Source organism: Paecilomyces variotii (genome assembly GCF_004022145.1).
Source record: "Paecilomyces variotii strain CBS 101075 chromosome Unknown C8Q69scaffold_3, whole genome shotgun sequence".
NCBI classification, from domain to species: Eukaryota; Fungi; Ascomycota; class Eurotiomycetes; order Eurotiales; family Thermoascaceae; genus Paecilomyces; species Paecilomyces variotii.
This window is the reverse complement of record NW_021167142.1, coordinates 2,234,744-2,253,875: the sequence shown is the minus strand read 5'-3', so window position 1 is coordinate 2,253,875 and position 19,132 is coordinate 2,234,744. Positions and strand designations below refer to the sequence as shown.

General features: G+C 39.7%; 6 protein-coding genes across 6 annotated transcripts; 5 read left to right on the top strand and 1 right to left on the bottom strand.

Moving 5' to 3' along the window:
* Positions 1–4,728: 4,728 nt before the first annotated feature.
* On the top strand, positions 4,729–8,467 carry C8Q69DRAFT_462946 (Bromodomain-containing protein). The gene is made up of 8 exons (XM_028630346.1): positions 4,729–5,161; positions 5,519–5,610; positions 5,692–5,734; positions 5,798–5,857; positions 6,038–6,450; positions 6,520–6,781; positions 6,835–7,507; positions 7,557–8,467. Exons 1-8 carry the CDS (start codon positions 5,084–5,086, stop codon positions 7,973–7,975), a joined length of 2,040 nt encoding a protein of 679 aa, XP_028486895.1. The 5' UTR covers positions 4,729–5,083; the 3' UTR covers positions 7,976–8,467.
* Positions 8,468–8,588: 121 nt separating this feature from the next.
* C8Q69DRAFT_462936 (heat shock protein SSB) lies at positions 8,589–11,539 on the top strand. Its single transcript, XM_028630345.1, has 8 exons — positions 8,589–8,816; positions 8,883–8,933; positions 9,007–9,133; positions 9,195–9,360; positions 9,417–9,795; positions 9,914–10,242; positions 10,308–10,788; positions 10,848–11,539. The coding sequence occupies exons 1-8, from the start codon at positions 8,774–8,776 to the stop codon at positions 11,114–11,116; spliced, it is 1,845 nt and encodes a 614-aa protein (XP_028486894.1). The 5' UTR covers positions 8,589–8,773; the 3' UTR covers positions 11,117–11,539.
* Positions 11,540–13,243, top strand: C8Q69DRAFT_462935 (hypothetical protein). The gene is made up of 2 exons (XM_028630344.1): positions 11,540–12,565; positions 12,619–13,243. The coding sequence occupies exons 1-2, from the start codon at positions 11,939–11,941 to the stop codon at positions 12,820–12,822; spliced, it is 831 nt and encodes a 276-aa protein (XP_028486893.1). The 5' UTR covers positions 11,540–11,938; the 3' UTR covers positions 12,823–13,243.
* A 557-nt stretch (positions 13,244–13,800) lies between these two features.
* Positions 13,801–14,581, top strand: C8Q69DRAFT_462931 (hypothetical protein). The gene is made up of 5 exons (XM_028630343.1): positions 13,801–13,988; positions 14,069–14,137; positions 14,225–14,275; positions 14,330–14,375; positions 14,561–14,581. Exons 1-3 carry the CDS (start codon positions 13,845–13,847, stop codon positions 14,243–14,245), a joined length of 234 nt encoding a protein of 77 aa, XP_028486892.1. The 5' UTR covers positions 13,801–13,844; the 3' UTR covers positions 14,246–14,275; positions 14,330–14,375; positions 14,561–14,581.
* C8Q69DRAFT_462928 (hypothetical protein) lies at positions 14,431–15,370 on the top strand. Its single transcript, XM_028630342.1, has one exon. The coding sequence runs from the start codon at positions 14,854–14,856 to the stop codon at positions 15,070–15,072; it is 219 nt and encodes a 72-aa protein (XP_028486891.1). The 5' UTR covers positions 14,431–14,853; the 3' UTR covers positions 15,073–15,370.
* A 478-nt stretch (positions 15,371–15,848) lies between these two features.
* Positions 15,849–18,318, bottom strand: C8Q69DRAFT_443636 (hypothetical protein; the record flags this gene model as incomplete). The annotated part of the gene is made up of 4 exons (XM_028628934.1): positions 15,849–15,979; positions 16,032–17,660; positions 17,720–17,896; positions 17,955–18,318. The coding sequence occupies 4 exons, from the start codon at positions 18,316–18,318 to the stop codon at positions 15,849–15,851; spliced, it is 2,301 nt and encodes a 766-aa protein (XP_028486890.1).
* Positions 18,319–19,132: the final 814 nt, after the last annotated feature.

Genomic DNA, 19,132 nt, shown 5'->3' with positions numbered 1-19,132 from the left:
ATACTATATAGCTATATTAGCTTTATTAAACTAATTATTATATAGCTTTTTAATAAACTTAATAGCTCTTTAATAATCTTTACTAATAAGCTATCTTTTTATATAAATAAACTACTTCTTATAGTTTTTTTAAAAATATAAAAATAGGTTTTTTTTTATACTATTTATTAAAGATATAATAATAATAAGTTAATATTTTAATCTTTAATAAGATTTAATTCTTATTAGATTTAATACTTAATATAACGCTAAAGTAATTTTATTATAAGTTCTCTTATATAAGAATAACTTATTACTATTAGTTTAAACTTAAATATTTAAAATAAAATAGTCTTTATTATATAGTTATTTCTCCTAAGTTATTATAAATCTAGGCTTATAATTAATTAAAAAGAATAAGTTTAAATAAAATTCTCTAGACTATTTAATTAACTTAAAGGGCTAATAATATTTAAGTAAAAAGAGTATTAATATATATAGTAGATATAAAATATATATATATATTTTTAGTTAAGGTAATAGATTTTAAATAAAGCTTAAAAAATAATTTTTCTAAGCTACTTAATTTTACTAAAGTAAAATTATTCTTAAAGATTTTCTTAAAGTAAAATCTTTATTATACTAGAACTTACTAGTTCTAACTGCTATTTTATAATATTAAGATTAATTTTTAATTCTTTAAAGCTATATAGCTTATATAATTAATTACTTAAAAAATATACTATATATTTAAATATTACCTTATATTAAGAATAAAACTTATATTTTTAATAACTATTAAAAGATCTTAAATATTTTAAAGTATATATTTAATAACTTTAATTATATAAATAATATATATAATAAATTATTTAACCTTTATTAAATTAATAAAAAATTTAAAATATTTTTTACTAAGTTTTAATACTTAGTATTAAAAGAAAAAATATTTAAAGAGATATTATTTACTAAATTACCTTATTTAAATAAGCTATTAATTAAAAACTTTAAGAAATATTATTATATAATTAGCCTTTAAGTTATAAGTATTATTAATTTATTAAATTTTTATAAGACTTAAAAAACTATTATTATTAATATATTATAAACTAATCTTTTATTATAAGAACTTATACTATTATTTTAAAATTTATTTAGCGCATTTAATCTTCTTTACTTATTTTAAGCTTTATCTTTATTATAAGAGTTAATAGTTAGCCTTAAAAAAACCTTATATAGAGAGATAAGTTAGCTTTAATATAATTATATAATCTTATAGATTTAAGTACTTTTAAATACTTAAATAAAAAAAATATAGCTTATTATATTATAAGACTAATATTTATTTTTATTATAATTCTTTAAAATATTATATTAAAGACTACTTATACTTTAATAATTATTAGAAGATTTAAATTATAGCTATATATAAACTTTATCTTTAAATCTCTTAGGTAATTTAATTTCTAAACTTATATAGCTTATTACTTAGCTAATTATTAATAAAAAAATAAGCTTAAATTAAATTATAGCTAAACTTAAGAACTATATATTATTTAAATCTTTACTATTACTATTTATAAAATTAACCTTAAGAAATATTTATAATAATTAAAATTAATAATACTACTTATAATATTAAGAAAAAAAAGAGAAGATTTATCTATTAATTTATGCCTTATTTAATATTAAAGCTAAAGAATAAAGATTTATAAATTAAGAATAAGCTAAAGATTAAAAGTTAAAGCTTATTTCTTTAAAAAATCTAATTATTCTATATATATTTAATAAAAAAGAATTAGAGGATAAGAAGATTATATACTATATTTAAATAAATATAAGAATTAAGAATTATTTTAAGAAAGATATTAAATTCTATATTATTTAATTAGTATATTATCTTATTATTTTAAGATTTCTCTAGCTAAAATATTATAATTTATATTTATAATTTATTATCTATAATATTATTTTTAATAGTAACTATTATTAAAAGAATTATAATATATTTTTAAAACTAATTAAAATATTTACTCTATATAATATTCTTTTAAAAGCTTTATCTTAATACTTACTTTTAAGACTTAAAAGATTAAAAAAGAAAAATATAGCCTTTATTTCTTTAGCTACTTATTCTGCTTATATTAAAAAAAATATTTAAATATTTATAATTACTCTAGAGAACTTAAATATTATTTTAAAGATTAAATAAGTTTAAAAAGAAGATTTTATTTATTTATTACTTAAGAAGTTTAAAAATTATATTAATATCTTTTTTTCTAAAGAGGCTAAATATTTATTATTATATTATTTTTATAACTATAATATTAAGCTATTAGAAGAAAAGTTACTTCTCTTTAAACTCTTATATATTATATTTTAAGATAAATTAAAAGTCTTAAAGAAATAAATTAAAAAAATCTAAGAAAAAATTTATTTACTTAAGCTTTTTACTTATTATATTCTTAATTCTATTTATTAAAAAGCCTAGTAAAGAAATATAAATTTATATAGATTATTAAGCTTTAAATATAATAACTATTAAAGATTAATATTCTTTACTTTTAATAAAAGAGACTTTAAATAATTTAAAAGGAATAAAATATTTTATAAAGATTAATATTATTTCTATATTTAATAACTTTTATATTAAGAAAAGATAAAAATATTTAACTATCTTTTATATTTAATTTAGCTTATTTAAATTATTAATAATATTATTTAAGTTAATTAAAGTATTTATAATATTTTAATAGTTTATTAATAATATTTTATAAAATTATCTTAATATCTTTTATACTATATACTTTAAATATATCTTAATATATAGTATAACTTATTTTAAATATATTTAATATATTTATATTATTTTATAGAAGCTATATAAAGTAAGCTTATATATAAAGATTTAAAAGTATAAGTTTATTATTCTTAAGACTAAGTTCTTAAATATTATTATTAGCTAAGACTATATTAAGATAAATTTAAATAAGATAAAAATAATTATTAAATAGAAGACTATAACTTATATAATTAATATATAAGCTTTTATTAAATTTAATAACTTTTATTATTAGTTTATTTATAACTTTTTTAAGATAATTATATTACTTATAAATTTAACTTAAAAAGAAATTTCTTTTAATTAAATACTTATCTATTAATTTAGTTTTAAAGCCTTAAAAAAAGTATTTATTTAAGCCTTAATCTTAAAGCTATTTAATTAAACCTATAAGATTATAATTAAAACTAATTTATTTAATTATATATTAGCTAAAGTTATATCTTAATATAATAATAAAAAATCTTATATCTTATTATATTTTTTTTAAAAAGCTTTTTATTATAAAGTATAATTATAAGATTTATAATAAAGAATTACTAGTAATTATTTATTACTTTAAAAAATAATATCTTAAGCTTAAAAGTATATTATTATTAATTAAAGTTATTATAAACTATTATAATTTAAAATACTTTATATTAATTAAGCTATTAAACTAATAATAAGCTTATTAATTTAAGTTTTTATCTTAGTTTAACTTTTAAATTATATATTACTTTAAAAAGTAAGAAATAAAGCTTAATATCTTAATTAAGAAATTAAAAAATCTCTTTAAAAAAAGGAATAAATAGTTATAATATTAAAGTTAAATAGTCTTAAAGAAAGAGAATCTTAACCTATAGATTTAGAGATTCTTAAAATTAAAAGCTATTATTAAAAGTTAAGTAATAAAATATATTTATTTTATTAACTTAATAGCTTAAAAGATTAGAAATTTTATTAAACTTATAAAAATACTTAGTTAATTTATCTTAAGAAATTAAATTATTTAGTTTAAAGAATTTATTTAATTTATCTTACTGCTTAATTAATCTATTAAAATTATTTAATCTATTAAAGAAATAATTTAGCTTATTAAAAAAACTATTCTATTTATTAAAGAAATAGCTTTATTTATTAAATAAGATTAATTAAGTTTCTCTACTATACTTAATAAGCTAAAATATTTATTTAATATTAAAGACTTACTAGATATAGTTTATTTATTTAATAACTTAATATAATTTATTTTATAAGCCTTAAATTATAAAGCTAATTATTATCTTAAGATTACTTTAATTAATTATTAATAAAAAAAATATTTATATTATAAAGATTATTTATATATTCTTAATTATAATAAGCTAAGAGCTTACTTATTATAATAATATTATAATAAATATATATTTAAATATTTTAAAAAATATAAGCTAAGTTTAAAGGTAATAAAACTATAAGTTTTCTCTATAATATATAGTTTTATAAGCTTATACTCTAGTAAGAAGCTAAGAGTATAATAACTATAATACCTTTAGCTTAATATAAGAACTTTTCTATTAAGCTAATTATTTCTCTATAATTTTCCTATAATATTTATTAGTTTAAACTATTATATTATAATACTAGTTATATTATATATTAACTCTTTTATTTAATAAAACTTAAATAATTTAATCTTATTATACTTTTACTTTAATATAATTAATATTAAAATATAAACTTAGTTTTAAATTAAATATACTATTTAATTTATTATAATAAGAATTTACTATTAAAAATTCTTTAATTTATTATTTTATTATTATATAGTAATTATTTAAATAATTAAATAAATTAATATAAGAGAAAAAATAATTAGCTATAGTAATATAAATAATATTTAAATAGCTTTAGACTAAATTAAATTAGTAATTACATCAGGGATAGGGGATAGAAAAATAGTATGGCGCAGTTCCTACGGATACTTACTCGTTTAAGCCACCGGCCGCGCCACACGGAGTTGGGAACCCGCGGGCCAAGTCGCGAACCTGAGCCTGCAGAGGTTGAACCCGCGACGAAGCAGAGAACATTAGCAGCTATTATTATTATTCTTGATGGTATATACTAAAGCTGTTCTCTACCGGGTCCAATCCCGGTTTCCTTGCGCCCTTTAATTCCTGATCCCCCGTTCCCACGTGTTACTGATCGCCCCGTCCTTTCATAAGTACCGAGTAGACCTTGTCTCTGAGATTCGTGAGTCGCGAGCGCGTTGCGATCTTTCGTTTGGAAGCTGGCAGGACCATGAGCTCCAAACGACGCGCTGCGCCCGTGGCTTCTCCGGAGTCGTCTGTTCATGGGCAAAAGCGGAGGAAAGTCTCCGTAAGTACATTAATTGTTCTCCCTCTTTCTCCCAAAGCGACGCCTTTGCTTAACTGGGGGCTTTGACTTGACCGCGACGGAATCACTCCGACAATAATATGCTGTGGCTGCCGCTGGTTGCGACTTGCTAGTTTGCCCCGGTCTGGGACGAGAATAGGTCAAGAGGTTCCGCCGTCTGGCACTTCTTGTGATGACCTGCATCAGAACGGCGGTGCAATGCCAGATGGCAACGCGTGAAGTGCAGACCTCGCAGTCTTCAACGGGCACTCTCCTCGGTGGTTCCTAATCATGCCTTGCTTTTGATCTTTTTCCAGTCGAGGCCGTCATCGACGCTGACAATGGCATCCATCTCGCCAGGACGATTCTACCGCTGACGTCGAGACCCCGCAAACCACCACAGAAGCTGGCCTGAAATTGCTTGCCCATATAAAACAGTCCACAGATAAAAAGTATGTCTCCTCGTCGCTTCCGTCGACCTTCCTTTCCTGGCCTTCTCTGGTACTAATGAAGGAACTTTCTCGTGTGCATAGTGGACGTCAAATTACCACCAGCTTCCTTCATCTACCCGATAAAGTACGTCGTGGTTCCTTGGTTGACATCCTCAGGATGCTTGAATGGTCGTTTAATGGTTATTAGAAAGAAAACCCAGATTATTACCGAACTATTGTACTCCCAATCGCCATAGATACAGTAGAGGTAGGTGGAGTTATTTTTTCTCGGCAAGCCCAAGACTGGGAGCTCTCCCTGGACCTCGCGAGCACAAGTCGTAATTACAATATCATGACGCCGCTTGGATACAGAGATAGTACCTTCGATGGATGCTCTTCACACCATTTCCTCGTTCCATGACACTCATTGTATTAACACCGTGAAAAGGAAAAATTGAAGCGCCATGAATATCCCACAATTACCGCCCTGGAAAGCGATCTCAAGCGCATGATTAGCAATGCGAAGGTTTACAACCAAAAGTCCTCTCAGGTGTTTGCTGATGCCGAGAGGATACGCAAAATACTCTCCAACAATATGCCAAAGATAAATCCCGCGTACAAGGACCCGAAATATGTCGCTTTCCCTACCCCGTTGCCTGATGAAGCGCCTGGAGATGAAGAGGCAGCAGAGCCCGATGCCAGTCCTAAGGAATCTCCGGATGAGCAGCAGAAATCAAAACAGCGCTCCAGCTCTGCTGCCTTTGGCAAGGACGACAAACAGCAGACGAACTTCGAAGGCGACAGTCTTCAGACTGCGCAAGATAAGATCATCTCAGAATTGATCAATCTAAAAGATTCGGAGTAAGTTAGCTGCCACCCGTCAAGGTTCCTTTCTACATGCTTGATTGACGGCCCCTAACAAACTCACAGAGGCACCGAAGTAGGACTCCCCTTTGTCAATAAACCTGACCGCAACCTCTACAAAGATTATTATGAGATCATCCAACATCCTGTCTCGTTGAGAACTATACAAAGGCAGGCCCGCGGTACGGATGGCAGGAAGACTGGTCCAAGGACAACCGCCTTCCCCACATGGTTATCGTTCGAAGAGGAAATGGAATATATATGGCGCAATGCGCGGGACTTCAATGAAGACGGCAGCGAAATCTTCAACTACGCCGGTATACTCGAGGTAGGGCTTATAACTACGTGGGACTGTGCTACAGTTTGGTCTAATAAACTCAGGATTACTTCAAAAAACGCGTTGCCGAAGCCAAAAGAGTCGTGCCCGACGGTATACAAGAAGGCACTGATGGCAGCACTCCTCGTCTCAGGCTAAGGATGGCCACCACAAAAACACCGGAACCGTCGTCGTCTTCGTCGTCGCAGAGGCTGACGTTGAGGCTCCCTGGTCAGAAATCGGATGGCACACCAAAAGATGAGAGGACTCAACCTGGAGTGACTGTAGACAGCGAAGCACTGAAGAGACAGCAAGAACTCGTCCGTGCTGGGTCAAATGGGCAAGATATCGATGCTCGCTCGACACCATCGACCAGGAATCTGAGGAGAAATGGCAGTCCAAAGCTAGGTGCTAGGTTCCAGATTCCACCCGAGCGTAGAGGGAGCAGCTCTGCGCCTTCTCCTGCACGCTCTACCACGACAGCTGTCAAAAGCGAGGGACAAGCAGTCGCCTCACCCAACCTGGCTGCCGTCCAGTCTCGTGAAGACAGTCAAGAGTCCATGCGACCCGCGGCCGGAACCACGATACCGCTGGCCTCTCAGTCAACAGTGCTGTCGCCTCCGGATCTTGCCCCGCCCAATGTGACTGGCAGCCCATCTATTCCTGTTGACCAACCTGCGTATCTTAAGGTACCACAGAATGTATCATTCGATAGCATCTGGGAAGGACGAGATCGAAGTAAGTTATCAACTGGATTGGCTGCGGCTCCTTTGGCTGACTATCCTAGGTCTCGCAAATGCTCTTCTCACAAATGTCTCTGTATTTACTCACCCGAGCCTAGAGCTTCGCAAAGCTCTCAAACTGGACATACCCCCTTCCGCCGTCGGGTTACAACAATCGATAACGATAAATCTTCCTTCGACTCATAATTACCTCTTGATACGTCCTACGACCGTGGAAGAGACACCTCAACGACAGATTAAACTTGTGGCATCTGTTGGTAGCCAGAAGATTCCTTTGCCAGTGCACACCCGGCCTCCTGGTTCTAGCGCTCCTGTCTATGAAGTACGCCTCAACAGGGGTGTTACTCGAGTTGACCTGGAAGTCGTTGCCGGCCCTTCTAGAACCGTTTCAAGAAATGGGCCACCAGGTACTGACATAGAATACGAGCGGTTGACGATATTTTTCCATCTACTGCGACAGTGAAATGGGACAAGAGCGTGCTTTTGGGCTACTTGATGATGTGAAGTGGACGTCTTGGTTGGAATCCTCCAGCCAGATCCTTCAATACGAGATTCAGGTGCCCTGGTCGATCTCTTCTTTCGGGAGGCCTCAGTTGTATCGTGCATGCTGTATAGATGCTAGGGTTGACATTTTGACACACGGCTTCAAACTGGTTTAGCGTATTTTGTTATGAGTTGAGATTGCCTTGTTTGATATTATTGCCATCGAGAACAGATTTCACACAACGGCTCGGCCGAGTGGCCTCTTCGTTTTGTTCTTTTCTGTTTTTGATTCAATAAATGATAGAGATATCCCGCATACCGGTCCATTCAACCAATTAATCTTAAATTCCGAGGCCTTCGCCATCTGCAAAGCAGTAATTCTACCATAGTCCCAGTAGGGTGAAGATCTGGAAGATTTGCCTGAGCGGGGTTCATCTGATCCACTCAGACTCGCTATTTTTCACCAAAGCTGAAAGCCAAAAGCTAGCGCTCCGGGTTGCTGGATGTGTGCCAATAGATTGTCGGTTAAGCTGCTTAGCTAAGACCAACACTTCCCCAAGGAACCGTGGGCTTGCATCTTTTTGCACCCGAGTCCTCGCCCGGAGCCGAAAAAAAAAAATTTCTAGAGTGGGCATACTTTTCTCCCTATAAAGTTGATCCAACTTCCGCCTCAACCAGCTCCTTATCAGCCTTTTTTTCTCTCCCCCTTTCCCCCTCCTTTTCCAAAGTACCGTTTCATAGTACTTGGATATCTGCCTTTGTGCACCATACTATAAAGATGTCTGACGAAGTTTACGAGGGTGCCATTGGCATCGACCTTGGTAAGACTTGCAATCTTCACTGGACCAACTCGCGTATGGCAACACACTAACTCTTGCTCTCTACAGGTACCACCTACTCCTGTGTTGCCAACTATGAGGGTACCAATGTCGAAATCAGTAAGTCTCTCAATGCATAAAACACCCGATACTCGAGTTTTCGGCTCTGACGAATTTTTTTTTCTGTGCGCAGTTGCGAACGAGCAGGGTAGCTACACCACCCCTTCGTTCGTCTCTTTCACCGACAAGGAGCGTTTGATCGGTGAGGCCGCCAAGAACCAGGCTGCTATGAACCCGAAGAACACTATCTTCGATATCAAGTAAGTTGAATGATGTGGGGTTTCCTGTATCATGTGTAGGATGTCCTAACGGGCCCTCCAGGCGTCTTATCGGACGAAGATTCGATGACCCCGTCGTCAAGAAGGACATCGAGTCCTGGCCCTTCAAGGTTGTCGACCAGGGCGGCAACCCCTTCGTTGAGGTCGAATATCTGGGCGAGACCAAGACTTTCTCCCCGCAGGAGATCTCCTCCATGGTCCTCATGAAGGTGAGATCTTACCCGCAGAATCGATATGAGGCGTGGCCGTACTGACTTTGATTTAGATGAAAGAAGTTGCCGAGACCAAGCTCGGAAAGAAGGTCTCCAAGGCTGTCATCACTGTCCCTGCCTACTTCAACGACAACCAGCGTCAGGCCACCAAGGATGCCGGTGCCATCGCTGGCCTGAACGTTCTCCGTATCATTAACGAGCCTACTGCTGCCGCCATCGCTTACGGTCTGGGCTCTGGTAAGTCCGACAAGGAGCGCAACGTTCTGATCTACGATCTTGGTGGTGGTACCTTCGATGTTTCCCTGCTCAACATCCAGGGTGGTGTCTTCACTGTTAAGGCCACTGCCGGTGACACCCACCTGGGTGGTCAGGACTTCGACACCAACCTCCTTGAGCACTTCAAGAAGGAGTTCCAGCGCAAGACAGGAAAGGGTAAGGACTATCGCTGTGCTAGTTGCAGTTTTTTCTTCCGTTACATATCTATTTTTAATCATCACAAACGATCCAAAGGCCAGCTTGAGAGAACCAAATGCTAATTTAGACACAACAGACCTTTCTGGTGACGCCCGTGCCCTGCGTCGTCTGCGTACCGCATGTGAGCGTGCTAAGCGTACCCTGTCCAACGCTACTCAGACCACTGTTGAGATCGACTCGCTGTTCGACGGTGACGACTTCAACACCCAGATCACTCGTGCTCGTTTCGAGGATCTGAACGCCAAGGCCTTCTCTGGCACTCTGGACCCCGTCCAGCAGGTGCTGAAGGACTCTGGTCTGGCCAAGAGCGCTGTCGACGAGATTGTCCTGGTCGGTGGTTCCACCCGTATTCCTCGCATTCAGAAGCTCCTCAGCGACTTCTTCGACGGCAAGAAGCTCGAGAAGGTAAGATATACATACTCTCGTTAGTTCTCTAGTTCTGCGAATAAGGTGCTAACGGTGTTGCACAGAGCATCAACCCCGACGAGGCCGTCGCCTACGGTGCTGCCGTCCAGGCCGGTATTCTGTCTGGCAAGGCTACTTCTGCTGACACTGCGGACCTCCTGCTCCTTGATGTCGTTCCTCTCTCTCTGGGTGTCGCTATGGAGGGTAACATCTTCGCCCCCGTTGTTCCCCGCGGTCAGACCGTTCCTACCATCAAGAAGCGCACTTTCACCACTGTTGTCGACAACCAGCAGACCGTGCAGTTCCCCGTTTACCAGGGTGAGCGTACCAACTGCGCTGACAACACCTCCCTTGGAGAGTTCACTCTGGCCCCCATTCCTCCTATGAAGGCTGGTGAGGCCGCTCTCGAGGTTGTCTTCGAGGTCGACGTCAACGGTATCCTTAAGGTTACCGCTACCGAGAAGTCCTCCGGACGCACTGCCAACATCACTATCTCGAACGCGGTCGGCAAGCTGTCGAGCTCCGAGATTGAGAACATGATCAACGGTAAGTCCAGGCATCCGATACCCTTGTTTTTACGGAATGTATCCTAACAGTATATGTAGATGCTGCCAAGTTCAAGACGAGCGATGAGGCTTTCAGCAAGAGATTCGAGGCCCGCCAGCAGCTCGAGTCTTACATCTCCCGTGTTGAGGAGATGGTCTCCGACCCCACCATGTCTCTGAAGCTCAAGCGTGGCAACAAGGACAAGATCGAATCCGCTCTGAGCGATGCCATGGCTCAGCTCGAGATTGAGGACTCCACCCCCGAGGACCTGAAGAAGAAGGAGCTGGCCCTCAAGAGACTGATGACCAAGGCTATGGCCACCCGGTAATTTGTGATTCCTCAGCTTAGCGACATGAAGGGGTCATCTCTTGCAGGAGCATGGTAGCCTCTGTGGCCGTCCTTCAGGCGGAAATTCGTTGTATTTGGTCGTTCCTCTATTCCCAAAAGTTTCATTTAAGGACCCGGTTACATACTTGTGACTTTTTTTTTTGCATCGATGAAAAGATACATCAGGCCAAAAAGATGTTTATGGCATTGGCAGTTTTCATGAGTCATGTGATGGGTCTGGCATACTGGCGGGGTTTCCTTTTATTCAGTCTGGCTTTTGCCTTTTCCGCTGTTCTCTTTGTTCTCTTCACTTCTATCTCCTCATGGCTCATAGAATAACGAGTATCTGATAAATGTTTATGTCCTAGCGTACTCCTAGGCTTTCGCGATAGAATCAAGGGAGTGTGGTCACTTAATTTCCTGGTAACTTCTGTCGAAAGCGACTTCAATTTCCATCAATCATTCAATCTAGAGCATAAAGCTTTCCCGAGACTGCACGTTCTAGTGCGGCCTGGGACTAATAATGTAGCTCGAGATAAAGCGGCTAAGGCTGTCGGTCTCCCTTCTTTAGCTAACGGTGATGCGGACGGGGAAGCTCAGCAAGCTCCCCACCGCTGCCACTACCACTTTTTTCACTATTAAATGCGGCTAGCAGGAGAGGGTCTCTAAATACATACAGTACTTGAGCCCGCCGCATATCGCAGTTCCGAGGCCATTTCTATGCGAAGCGCGGCCAGCATTCAACTTTTGTCGTTGTCCTTGAACACTAGTGGCGCGCCCTGGTACTCATCTCGAAAGCCAAGTTTAGGTAGCGGCGGTCATCATGAACTCGGCCAACGCCTCGACCGGCGCTGGGAAGAACGCAAAACGCAAATACGAAGCACACGATCTGAGCGACCGCAATTCTATCACGACTACAGAGGATGCTGGGAAGCGACCGAGAACAATTGGGCCATCACTGCCTCCTCCGCCTGCGGACAAGTCTGCTAGTGAAGATGGAAATGACAGTGAAAGCAGCGATGATAGTGATGACATAGGACCAAGCCTGCCGCCACCTGGCGGCACTGAGTCTGGACGTGCTGGTCCTAGCCGTGATAATGATGAAGCAGCCAAGAATCGTGCAATTGAACAACAGGCTTCTCCTCCAGTCTCCATTCAAAATCAACGCGATGACTGGATGCTCGCACCACCAGACCAAGGGGACTGGACTTCGCGCGTGGACCCGACGAAACTACGTAATCGCAAGTTCAACACGGGTAGAAGTGCTGGAGGCGCACCCTCGTCTGGCAAGTCGAGTAGTCTATGGACAGAAACGCCGGAACAAAAGAGGAAGCGTTTGGAGAACGAGGTCATGGGCATCCAGCAACCCGCACCCGGTGCCCCGAGGGAGCCCAGCGGCAACAAATCTGCATCTGATAAACTCATGGAAAAGCGTCTGCAATCATATAGTGTGAGTCATCAAATATGGATATATATACAGTTTATGTACTGATAATCATACAGGACAAGTCGCAGCGCAAGGCTCTGTATAAAGAACACCAGGAGACGTCTAATCCGGCTAAAGAGCAAGACGATCCAAGTGCTCGTCCATTTGATAGAGAGAAAGACATCGCTGGTCCAGGGACTATAAGTTCCGCGAAACGCAGAGAAATAATTAATAAGTCATCGGACTATACCTCTCGCTTTTCGAGGGGTAAATTCCTTTAATTTTATACCCAGGGGAAATATTATGGTTTTCTGTATGGGTACTCTTGTTATTTGTACTATTTGTACCCAGTTTGAGATTCGGTTACTTGGTCTTGGGGACTGTACACTTACGCTTACGCCCAAGATAATCACAGAAGTATCAGTACCAAATGATTTGGTCTCATGCTACTCACGATGTATCATAAAGAAGGGGGACATAGTATCATACCATTGTTGATCATTCGAACACGAATTCCAGGATAGACAGTACACTTCGCTCTACGGAACGCAGCTTAAGGCGGCGGTGAGCATCAGAGCATAGCTTCACCCAAACCGCTGAAGGTCGCTCTCGCATATTAAATGTATTTGATATTTCAAGATCTATTATTCTAAGTGATTCGGTGGCATCTATTTCTGGACACAATATGGATTTATTTCTGGCTTTCTTGAGAAAGCTTACTGTAACATTCTTTCTCTAGATGTAGGCAACATATTTAATTCAGCAAGGACACCATTATTTACAATTAGAAGTGGGCCTCTCTTCATGCCCGGGATATTCTTGGTAACTTGCTGGCTAATTACGTCCGGATGATTGTAGAGAATAAAATGAAGATAAATATCAGCTATTACTAGTTATGGTCACCATGTAAAAAGTTACGTTCTTAGAATATAAACTGCGACTGCAAACCCCTTTAGGATTATTCTTTTCCTGTTCAATAACTGTAGGGAGATCTTGGATGATAGAAGTTGGTTCCGGGGCTTTCTTCTTTGCCATGGCTATGCAAGCATATCCATTGAATGGGATGCATTCACTTTTTGTACAGCGCTAGTAATAATTAAAATGCCAATGAATCTACCTAGGTATGCGTAATCTGATCTAGTACTGCTTTCACTCTATTAGCTATTATGCTCGATAATTTATGATGGCTTTCTGTCAGTTGACCAAAAAGGAGAACTCCTAGCTAGTCTGCCGGGATCTCTAACGATTTACAAAGGATTAGAGAATCAATAATATTATGCCTCTTGAGCAAGAATAATTTAGGATGGTCACATGCTACATAGCGGTTATGGCCTGCTGTATCTCAGCTATTCAAGCTTCTTCACTTCACGTTGTCCTTGCAGAACAGATCCCATCAAGACCATTATTAAACAAGTCGCCATTTCAAGGCCGTGACTCAAGAATAACTGTGAGAAATCTTTCGATCTTTTAATCTTCCCTTGCTAGTTCTCAGTCCATTCTTACCATGGCTTCGGACGAGGAATTCAGCGATCTTGGCCGTCAAGCGCTCATCCACAAACTCAACTCTCTCGTATAACTTCTAGAGAGGACTTCATGGTAAACCCCCGCTATGTGGGCTGCATTGTGGTTGTTGTCGGATCTGGATTCACTATCACAAATTGTCTCACTTGCGGAGATGAATAGTCGAGTTTCGAGGTCATTTAGATATACCCACAGATCGTGTTCCTAAAAGAAGTATATTTCTCCCTACCCAAAATCCGATACGGGAGCTAATTATACATGAATCAGGGAACCAACAGACCAGGAACTGAAGAGGACGGCCAGGAAGAAGCAGGCGAGTGCTAATCCCATCCCCGTTTCCCCTACGCACCAACGTGTGGCCTTATTACGAGATCCCGACGATTCTCGAGATCTCGCTCCAATAGATGCTCCTGGGTCTATTATGTCAACTTCCTCCAGAGAATATATTCCGCGGTCGGAACTCATATTGCTTTTAATCTACTAATACAGATCATTTAGTGTCTAGAACATATAACCAGGAATGTGTTTTAACACATGTCGGACAGCGTGTCGAAGTGGCGCATATTTATCCCTACTTTATGGGTACCATTCCTAAGGAAGATTGATTTTGGAGTAGATCATGAATATTCTGACCTCAGGAGAAAATTGATGGATGGAGAAATGTTATCTTTACTGACAAATCCACTGAAATCCCGGAAAATCTAACGACATTATCTCCAAGTGCTCATGCATATTTGTCGAAGGCCCTTTTCGCATTGAAGTTTCTGGATGCGTCAGAAGATGGTAAGAGTATGGATATACAACTTTTTTCTTTTTGGCTGCGTCCATACTATCGCCTGACATATATCGCCCTTACTACGACCCCGCAATTGCCCAGCAATCTGACAGAGTTAATCAACTATATTATGCTCTTTGACTATAACACGCAAAAGCAGGCCTGTTCTGGCGACATCTTGACTTTACGGACCGATGATCCTCAGGAGAGACCTTTGCCCAGCAAAGAGCTATAGGAACTACAGTGGTTATAACATCGTTATAACATCGCCTTACTGTTCCAAGTGGAGGTGCTGAAGCCTTGTTCAGCAATTGTGATCCTGGTGATATAGCCTCACACGACTCCTACTATATTGAAGATGAGGCGGAGGATATGAGCGATGTGGATAGCTTTGTCCAGGAAGATATGTACTGGCCAGACCAGCAGGTGCGTGAATGGAGTGCTCAAACTGCTCAGACCGTTCAGACTACATGTTAGTGGGGTTTGCAATAGGAAGTGAGGCAAGGCTAATAGGAAGGATGCTATTACTGTATTTTATGATTTTATCTATAGTAATCTGACAACCATTGCTGGGAGACCACGTTTGCATAACTGTTGGACGGAGGACCATATGATTTGGTTTCGCCTCCATGCGTTCTCCCATCTGGTTGCTCCGTCCCCCAGGAACCTTGACTAGGCTGCACCATGCGTCAAGGCCTCTTGTACATTGCTCGTGTATCCACTCCCATGTCCTGCACTCATTACAAAGGATCGCTGTCGTTGCTGACTTATCCATACTCCCGTCATCTTCCACCATTCCCTGTTTCCAAATGGCTACCACTATTCCCAGCCGTGTTCACAGCCCTGTGAGGTATATTCGGAGAACGAGGGCCTCCCGTTGTGATGGGATTGGACCGTTTGAGGTCTCTTGCTACTGGGAATATAGCCCTCCTTAGTAGTTGCTAGGGATATTGTGATTTCCGCCAGATAATCCCTATGAAAGACATTAGCATTTATCACACACCATCCATATCAGCTGTTTTGGACTACCTCGGTGCGCAAAATGTGAGCTATGAGTTCCTCTTTTGAAACACTCTCTAATTTTCTGCGTTCTTCGTCTAAGTTGCGTTCAATTTTGATTCCCAACAGCTGTTCGATAGCCCCTAAAAATCACGTTATTCTAGGCATAGTAGCAAGACTGAGGTATATAGATACCTTGAATTCGGTAGTTGAAGGTAAACTTCGCGTACGGTGATTCCAGGGTGTCAATATATGTCGGCTGTCCAACTTTGTGTACGTACTCTGCCGCGCTGCCTAGTTGAACTTGGTGTGACAATAAACCGGACCGCGCAACAGATAGGGGAACGGTATAGAGAGCTGGTTCGTTCCCGTCACTTCCTGTGGCCAGTGGAGATACAAGCACCATTGAATTCTGACCAGGGGTTAGCTGTTGAGGTCGCGACGCTGGCGAAGGAGCTGCATTCTCGGTTAATGGATTATTGCCCTGCCACAATACAGGCCTTTCTCGCAGCATCCGCGCAGCTTCGCCGCACGGGATCTGCACTTTAATTCTTCCAGGCTCTGCACCATGGCTATCCTTGTTGTCAGCTGTGTTTCTGTATAAGGGATCTTGGTCATCAATCCCGGAGCTTGAACTCTGAACGGTCCTTGTCCAGGTACCATTGCCAATAGTGGTACTATGCTCATCCACATGCGATTGTTTCTCGGGTATGGTGTCTTGATTAGGGTTCTCGCTGGTATCCCAATCATATCCCTCGTTGACATTGCCAGCGTCGGGTTGCCATGACTTTTCCTTTAACAAACTCTCGTTATTGGAGGAACTGGCATTGGTGTCAGCTTGAACCCATTCATTATCCGCTTCTGTTTTGTTGTTATTCAGAGGATCAGCATCCTGTTCCCATTGCTGATCATCGGACTGCGTCATTTGAGGACTGCTGGCACCCCACTCATCCTTATCTTCAGTCAGGAAACCGCTTTCACCATTAGGTTTCCAGCCGGTGGAGGGTGAGTTGTTGTCAACGCCTTGGTCCGTGTCTCCATGATTATCCCACTCAGAATCACGACCATCATGCTGCTGATGGTCTCTAGAATGGAAGCCTCCAGGGGTCGAGGCAGGATGGACATTTCCATGCTTCATATTGCGTCTTCCTTCCTTACGGCCATATTGATATTCTCGGTCCTTTTCGGAGTCATCATAGCGGCGCCTAAGATTATATTCTTGATAACCTTTGTCCCTGTTTGAGCCGATATGTCCATGGCCGGCGTCACCTGTTGTTGTTCTTCTTTCATCTGGCAAACCAGGACCCCTGCTTGTAGTGACTCGCTGCTCGGGGGATAGCATGGGGTTAATGTTTACCACTATTGGTGTTCCACTGGGGGCATATGAGATTCGAGACTGGGCCATACGCGCTCGATTAGGGGCATTGCTGGCAGAATCGAAAGGATCAATATCCGGAACATAGTTTGTGTCTAGCCGTCTGCTCAATGCCGACTGACAGGAGAGATGAGAGCTCGTGGTAGTTGCTGTTCGTTGATCTCTTTCCAAGCGATTGATCGAGCTCTTCTTGCGAACAGGGACGTCCGTCCAATCGCTGTCACGTCTGGGTTGGTTCCAATCATCACTGGAAATTCCGCCAGATCCTCTCCGGAACTCTGATCTAACGTCACGAGCGGAAGACGTATTGGGACGAAATTGGTCGTATCGTCTGCTCTGCCTGGAGTTATAATAAGGGATGTCACCTGGCCCATCGAATCCAGCATAGGGCGGAATAATTGTCTGATCTCTGCTTTTGGTCTGACCATGCAAGGGACGGGTAAACAATGCTTGTATTACATTTCAATGAGCTTTGATAGACGGCTCGCAGATCCAAGGGGGCACATACATTCATCATCGCTCATGATAGCTGTTGCAGACTCAGGGGACGTTGGACACTCCAAATCGAAACCGGAGGCGGCGTAGTCTGGCAGCCCAGTATCCGGTAAGCAGCGTAATACTAGCACATGGATAGTTCCGAGATGCCGAAAATGGCTTGACAAAGTAGGATCGTTTACAGAGTTGTCTAGAAAAAGTAGTTGTCAGATTTGTCAAGAAGTCTCTGTCCTCTGGGGAAATGGTACCAATATTCAACGGCTCAAACCTCCAGGGTCTCCCCATCCAGCCGCCGTCTGGAAGGCGTTCCTCCTTCTGACGAACTCGAAAGTTGACCGTATCTGACAAGCAATCCATCCTGACTTTATCACTGATTTGGAGATCGCCCCTGTATCGATTGCACTGGTAGACGCCATCTATGAACACAAACGCCGCCAGACCAGGGGCTATAAACCCGTCCGATCTCAGATTGATACTGAAGGGTGTAGATCCAGCAGGAATGGCGATGTAGCTTTCCACAACACCGTCTCCGTAGCAGATGCCATATTCACGAAATGGGGTGTTTGATGGTGTCCATTCGACATGGCACGTCAATTGCTTGAGTTTTGGCATATCTGCGTCAGATTCTCGAACTTATATCGACGAACAGCGTAGTTAGACAGATCTGGAACCTGGGTCCATCATCATACCAGGAAGTGGAAGGCTGGTAAGTAGTCAGGTGAATGATAGACAACCTTGGACGCGCGGGAACAGCAGTCAAAACATTTATTGAGGACAAACACATCGAGAAAGGGAAGTCATTTGGGGAGATACCAAGCGAAAATTGCTAGTAGGGTTAGACTTGGAAGAGCACCAAAGTGTGTTCCCATCTGACTTCGATCCCCGGTCTCTCTGAATGTGCTATGGGTAGACATGCTCCTGCTAGAAGTTGGCGTCATCTTCCGTGGCTGTTATGGTAGCCAAACCACAACAATCAAATAATTCTTTCTAGACACCGACGCTGCACGCTCATTCATCTCCTCAATTTACACCGTTATTCTCATCGTGGCACTACCGGTTTTGCTGTGAACTACTACAATCTCCGAATGTCCAATCCAAGGTCTGGAGGCGCGGCATCCGCCAAAAGGCGAGCTGGTTCATAATGCAAGTCGTCCCATCGAGGGAGCAATCGAGACATATCGAAAAGATGATGACGAGTGATAATGATAAGACATCATCTTACCGGTAAAAAAAAAAAAAAGAAAAGAAAAAAGCCGATGTAAGTATCCAGACTTGCATCAATGCCACCCAGAGAGATAGGTCTCTCTTGGATCAGCTTGCAGTTACAACCCCGCATGCCATCCTAGAGAATCATATACTGATGCGCAACAGAGAACAGGCTTTTATCCCCCACACGCAGATCCAAGAGAGATAAGCATCTGGGCTA

What these genes read in the sequence shown, in the direction of transcription:
- C8Q69DRAFT_462946 (XM_028630346.1), top strand. Translation starts at nt 5,084, where the DNA reads ATGAGCTCCAAACGACGCGCTGCGCCCGTGGCTTCTCCGGAGTCGTCT. An exon ending in AAAAGCGGAGGAAAGTCTCC is followed by an intron (nt 5,162 to 5,518) that starts GTAAGTACATTA and finishes CCATCTCGCCAG; the next exon opens with GACGATTCTACCGCTGACGT. An exon ending in TCCTTCATCTACCCGATAAA is followed by an intron (nt 5,735 to 5,797) that starts GTACGTCGTGGT and finishes AATGGTTATTAG; the next exon opens with AAAGAAAACCCAGATTATTA.
- C8Q69DRAFT_462936 (XM_028630345.1), top strand. Translation starts at nt 8,774, where the DNA reads ATGTCTGACGAAGTTTACGAGGGTGCCATTGGCATCGACCTTG. An exon ending in AACACTATCTTCGATATCAA is followed by an intron (nt 9,134 to 9,194) that starts GTAAGTTGAATG and finishes CGGGCCCTCCAG; the next exon opens with GCGTCTTATCGGACGAAGAT. An exon ending in CCTCCATGGTCCTCATGAAG is followed by an intron (nt 9,361 to 9,416) that starts GTGAGATCTTAC and finishes ACTTTGATTTAG; the next exon opens with ATGAAAGAAGTTGCCGAGAC.
- C8Q69DRAFT_462935 (XM_028630344.1), top strand. Translation starts at nt 11,939, where the DNA reads ATGAACTCGGCCAACGCCTCGACCGGCGCTGGGAAGAACGCAAAACGC. An exon ending in AGCGTCTGCAATCATATAGT is followed by an intron (nt 12,566 to 12,618) that starts GTGAGTCATCAA and finishes ATAATCATACAG; the next exon opens with GACAAGTCGCAGCGCAAGGC.
- C8Q69DRAFT_462931 (XM_028630343.1), top strand. Translation starts at nt 13,845, where the DNA reads ATGGTCACATGCTACATAGCGGTTATGGCCTGCTGTATCTCAGCTATT. An exon ending in GCCGTGACTCAAGAATAACT is followed by an intron (nt 13,989 to 14,068) that starts GTGAGAAATCTT and finishes CGAGGAATTCAG; the next exon opens with CGATCTTGGCCGTCAAGCGC. An exon ending in CTTCTAGAGAGGACTTCATG is followed by an intron (nt 14,138 to 14,224) that starts GTAAACCCCCGC and finishes GGAGATGAATAG; the next exon opens with TCGAGTTTCGAGGTCATTTA.
- C8Q69DRAFT_462928 (XM_028630342.1), top strand. Translation starts at nt 14,854, where the DNA reads ATGGATATACAACTTTTTTCTTTTTGGCTGCGTCCATACTATCGCCTG.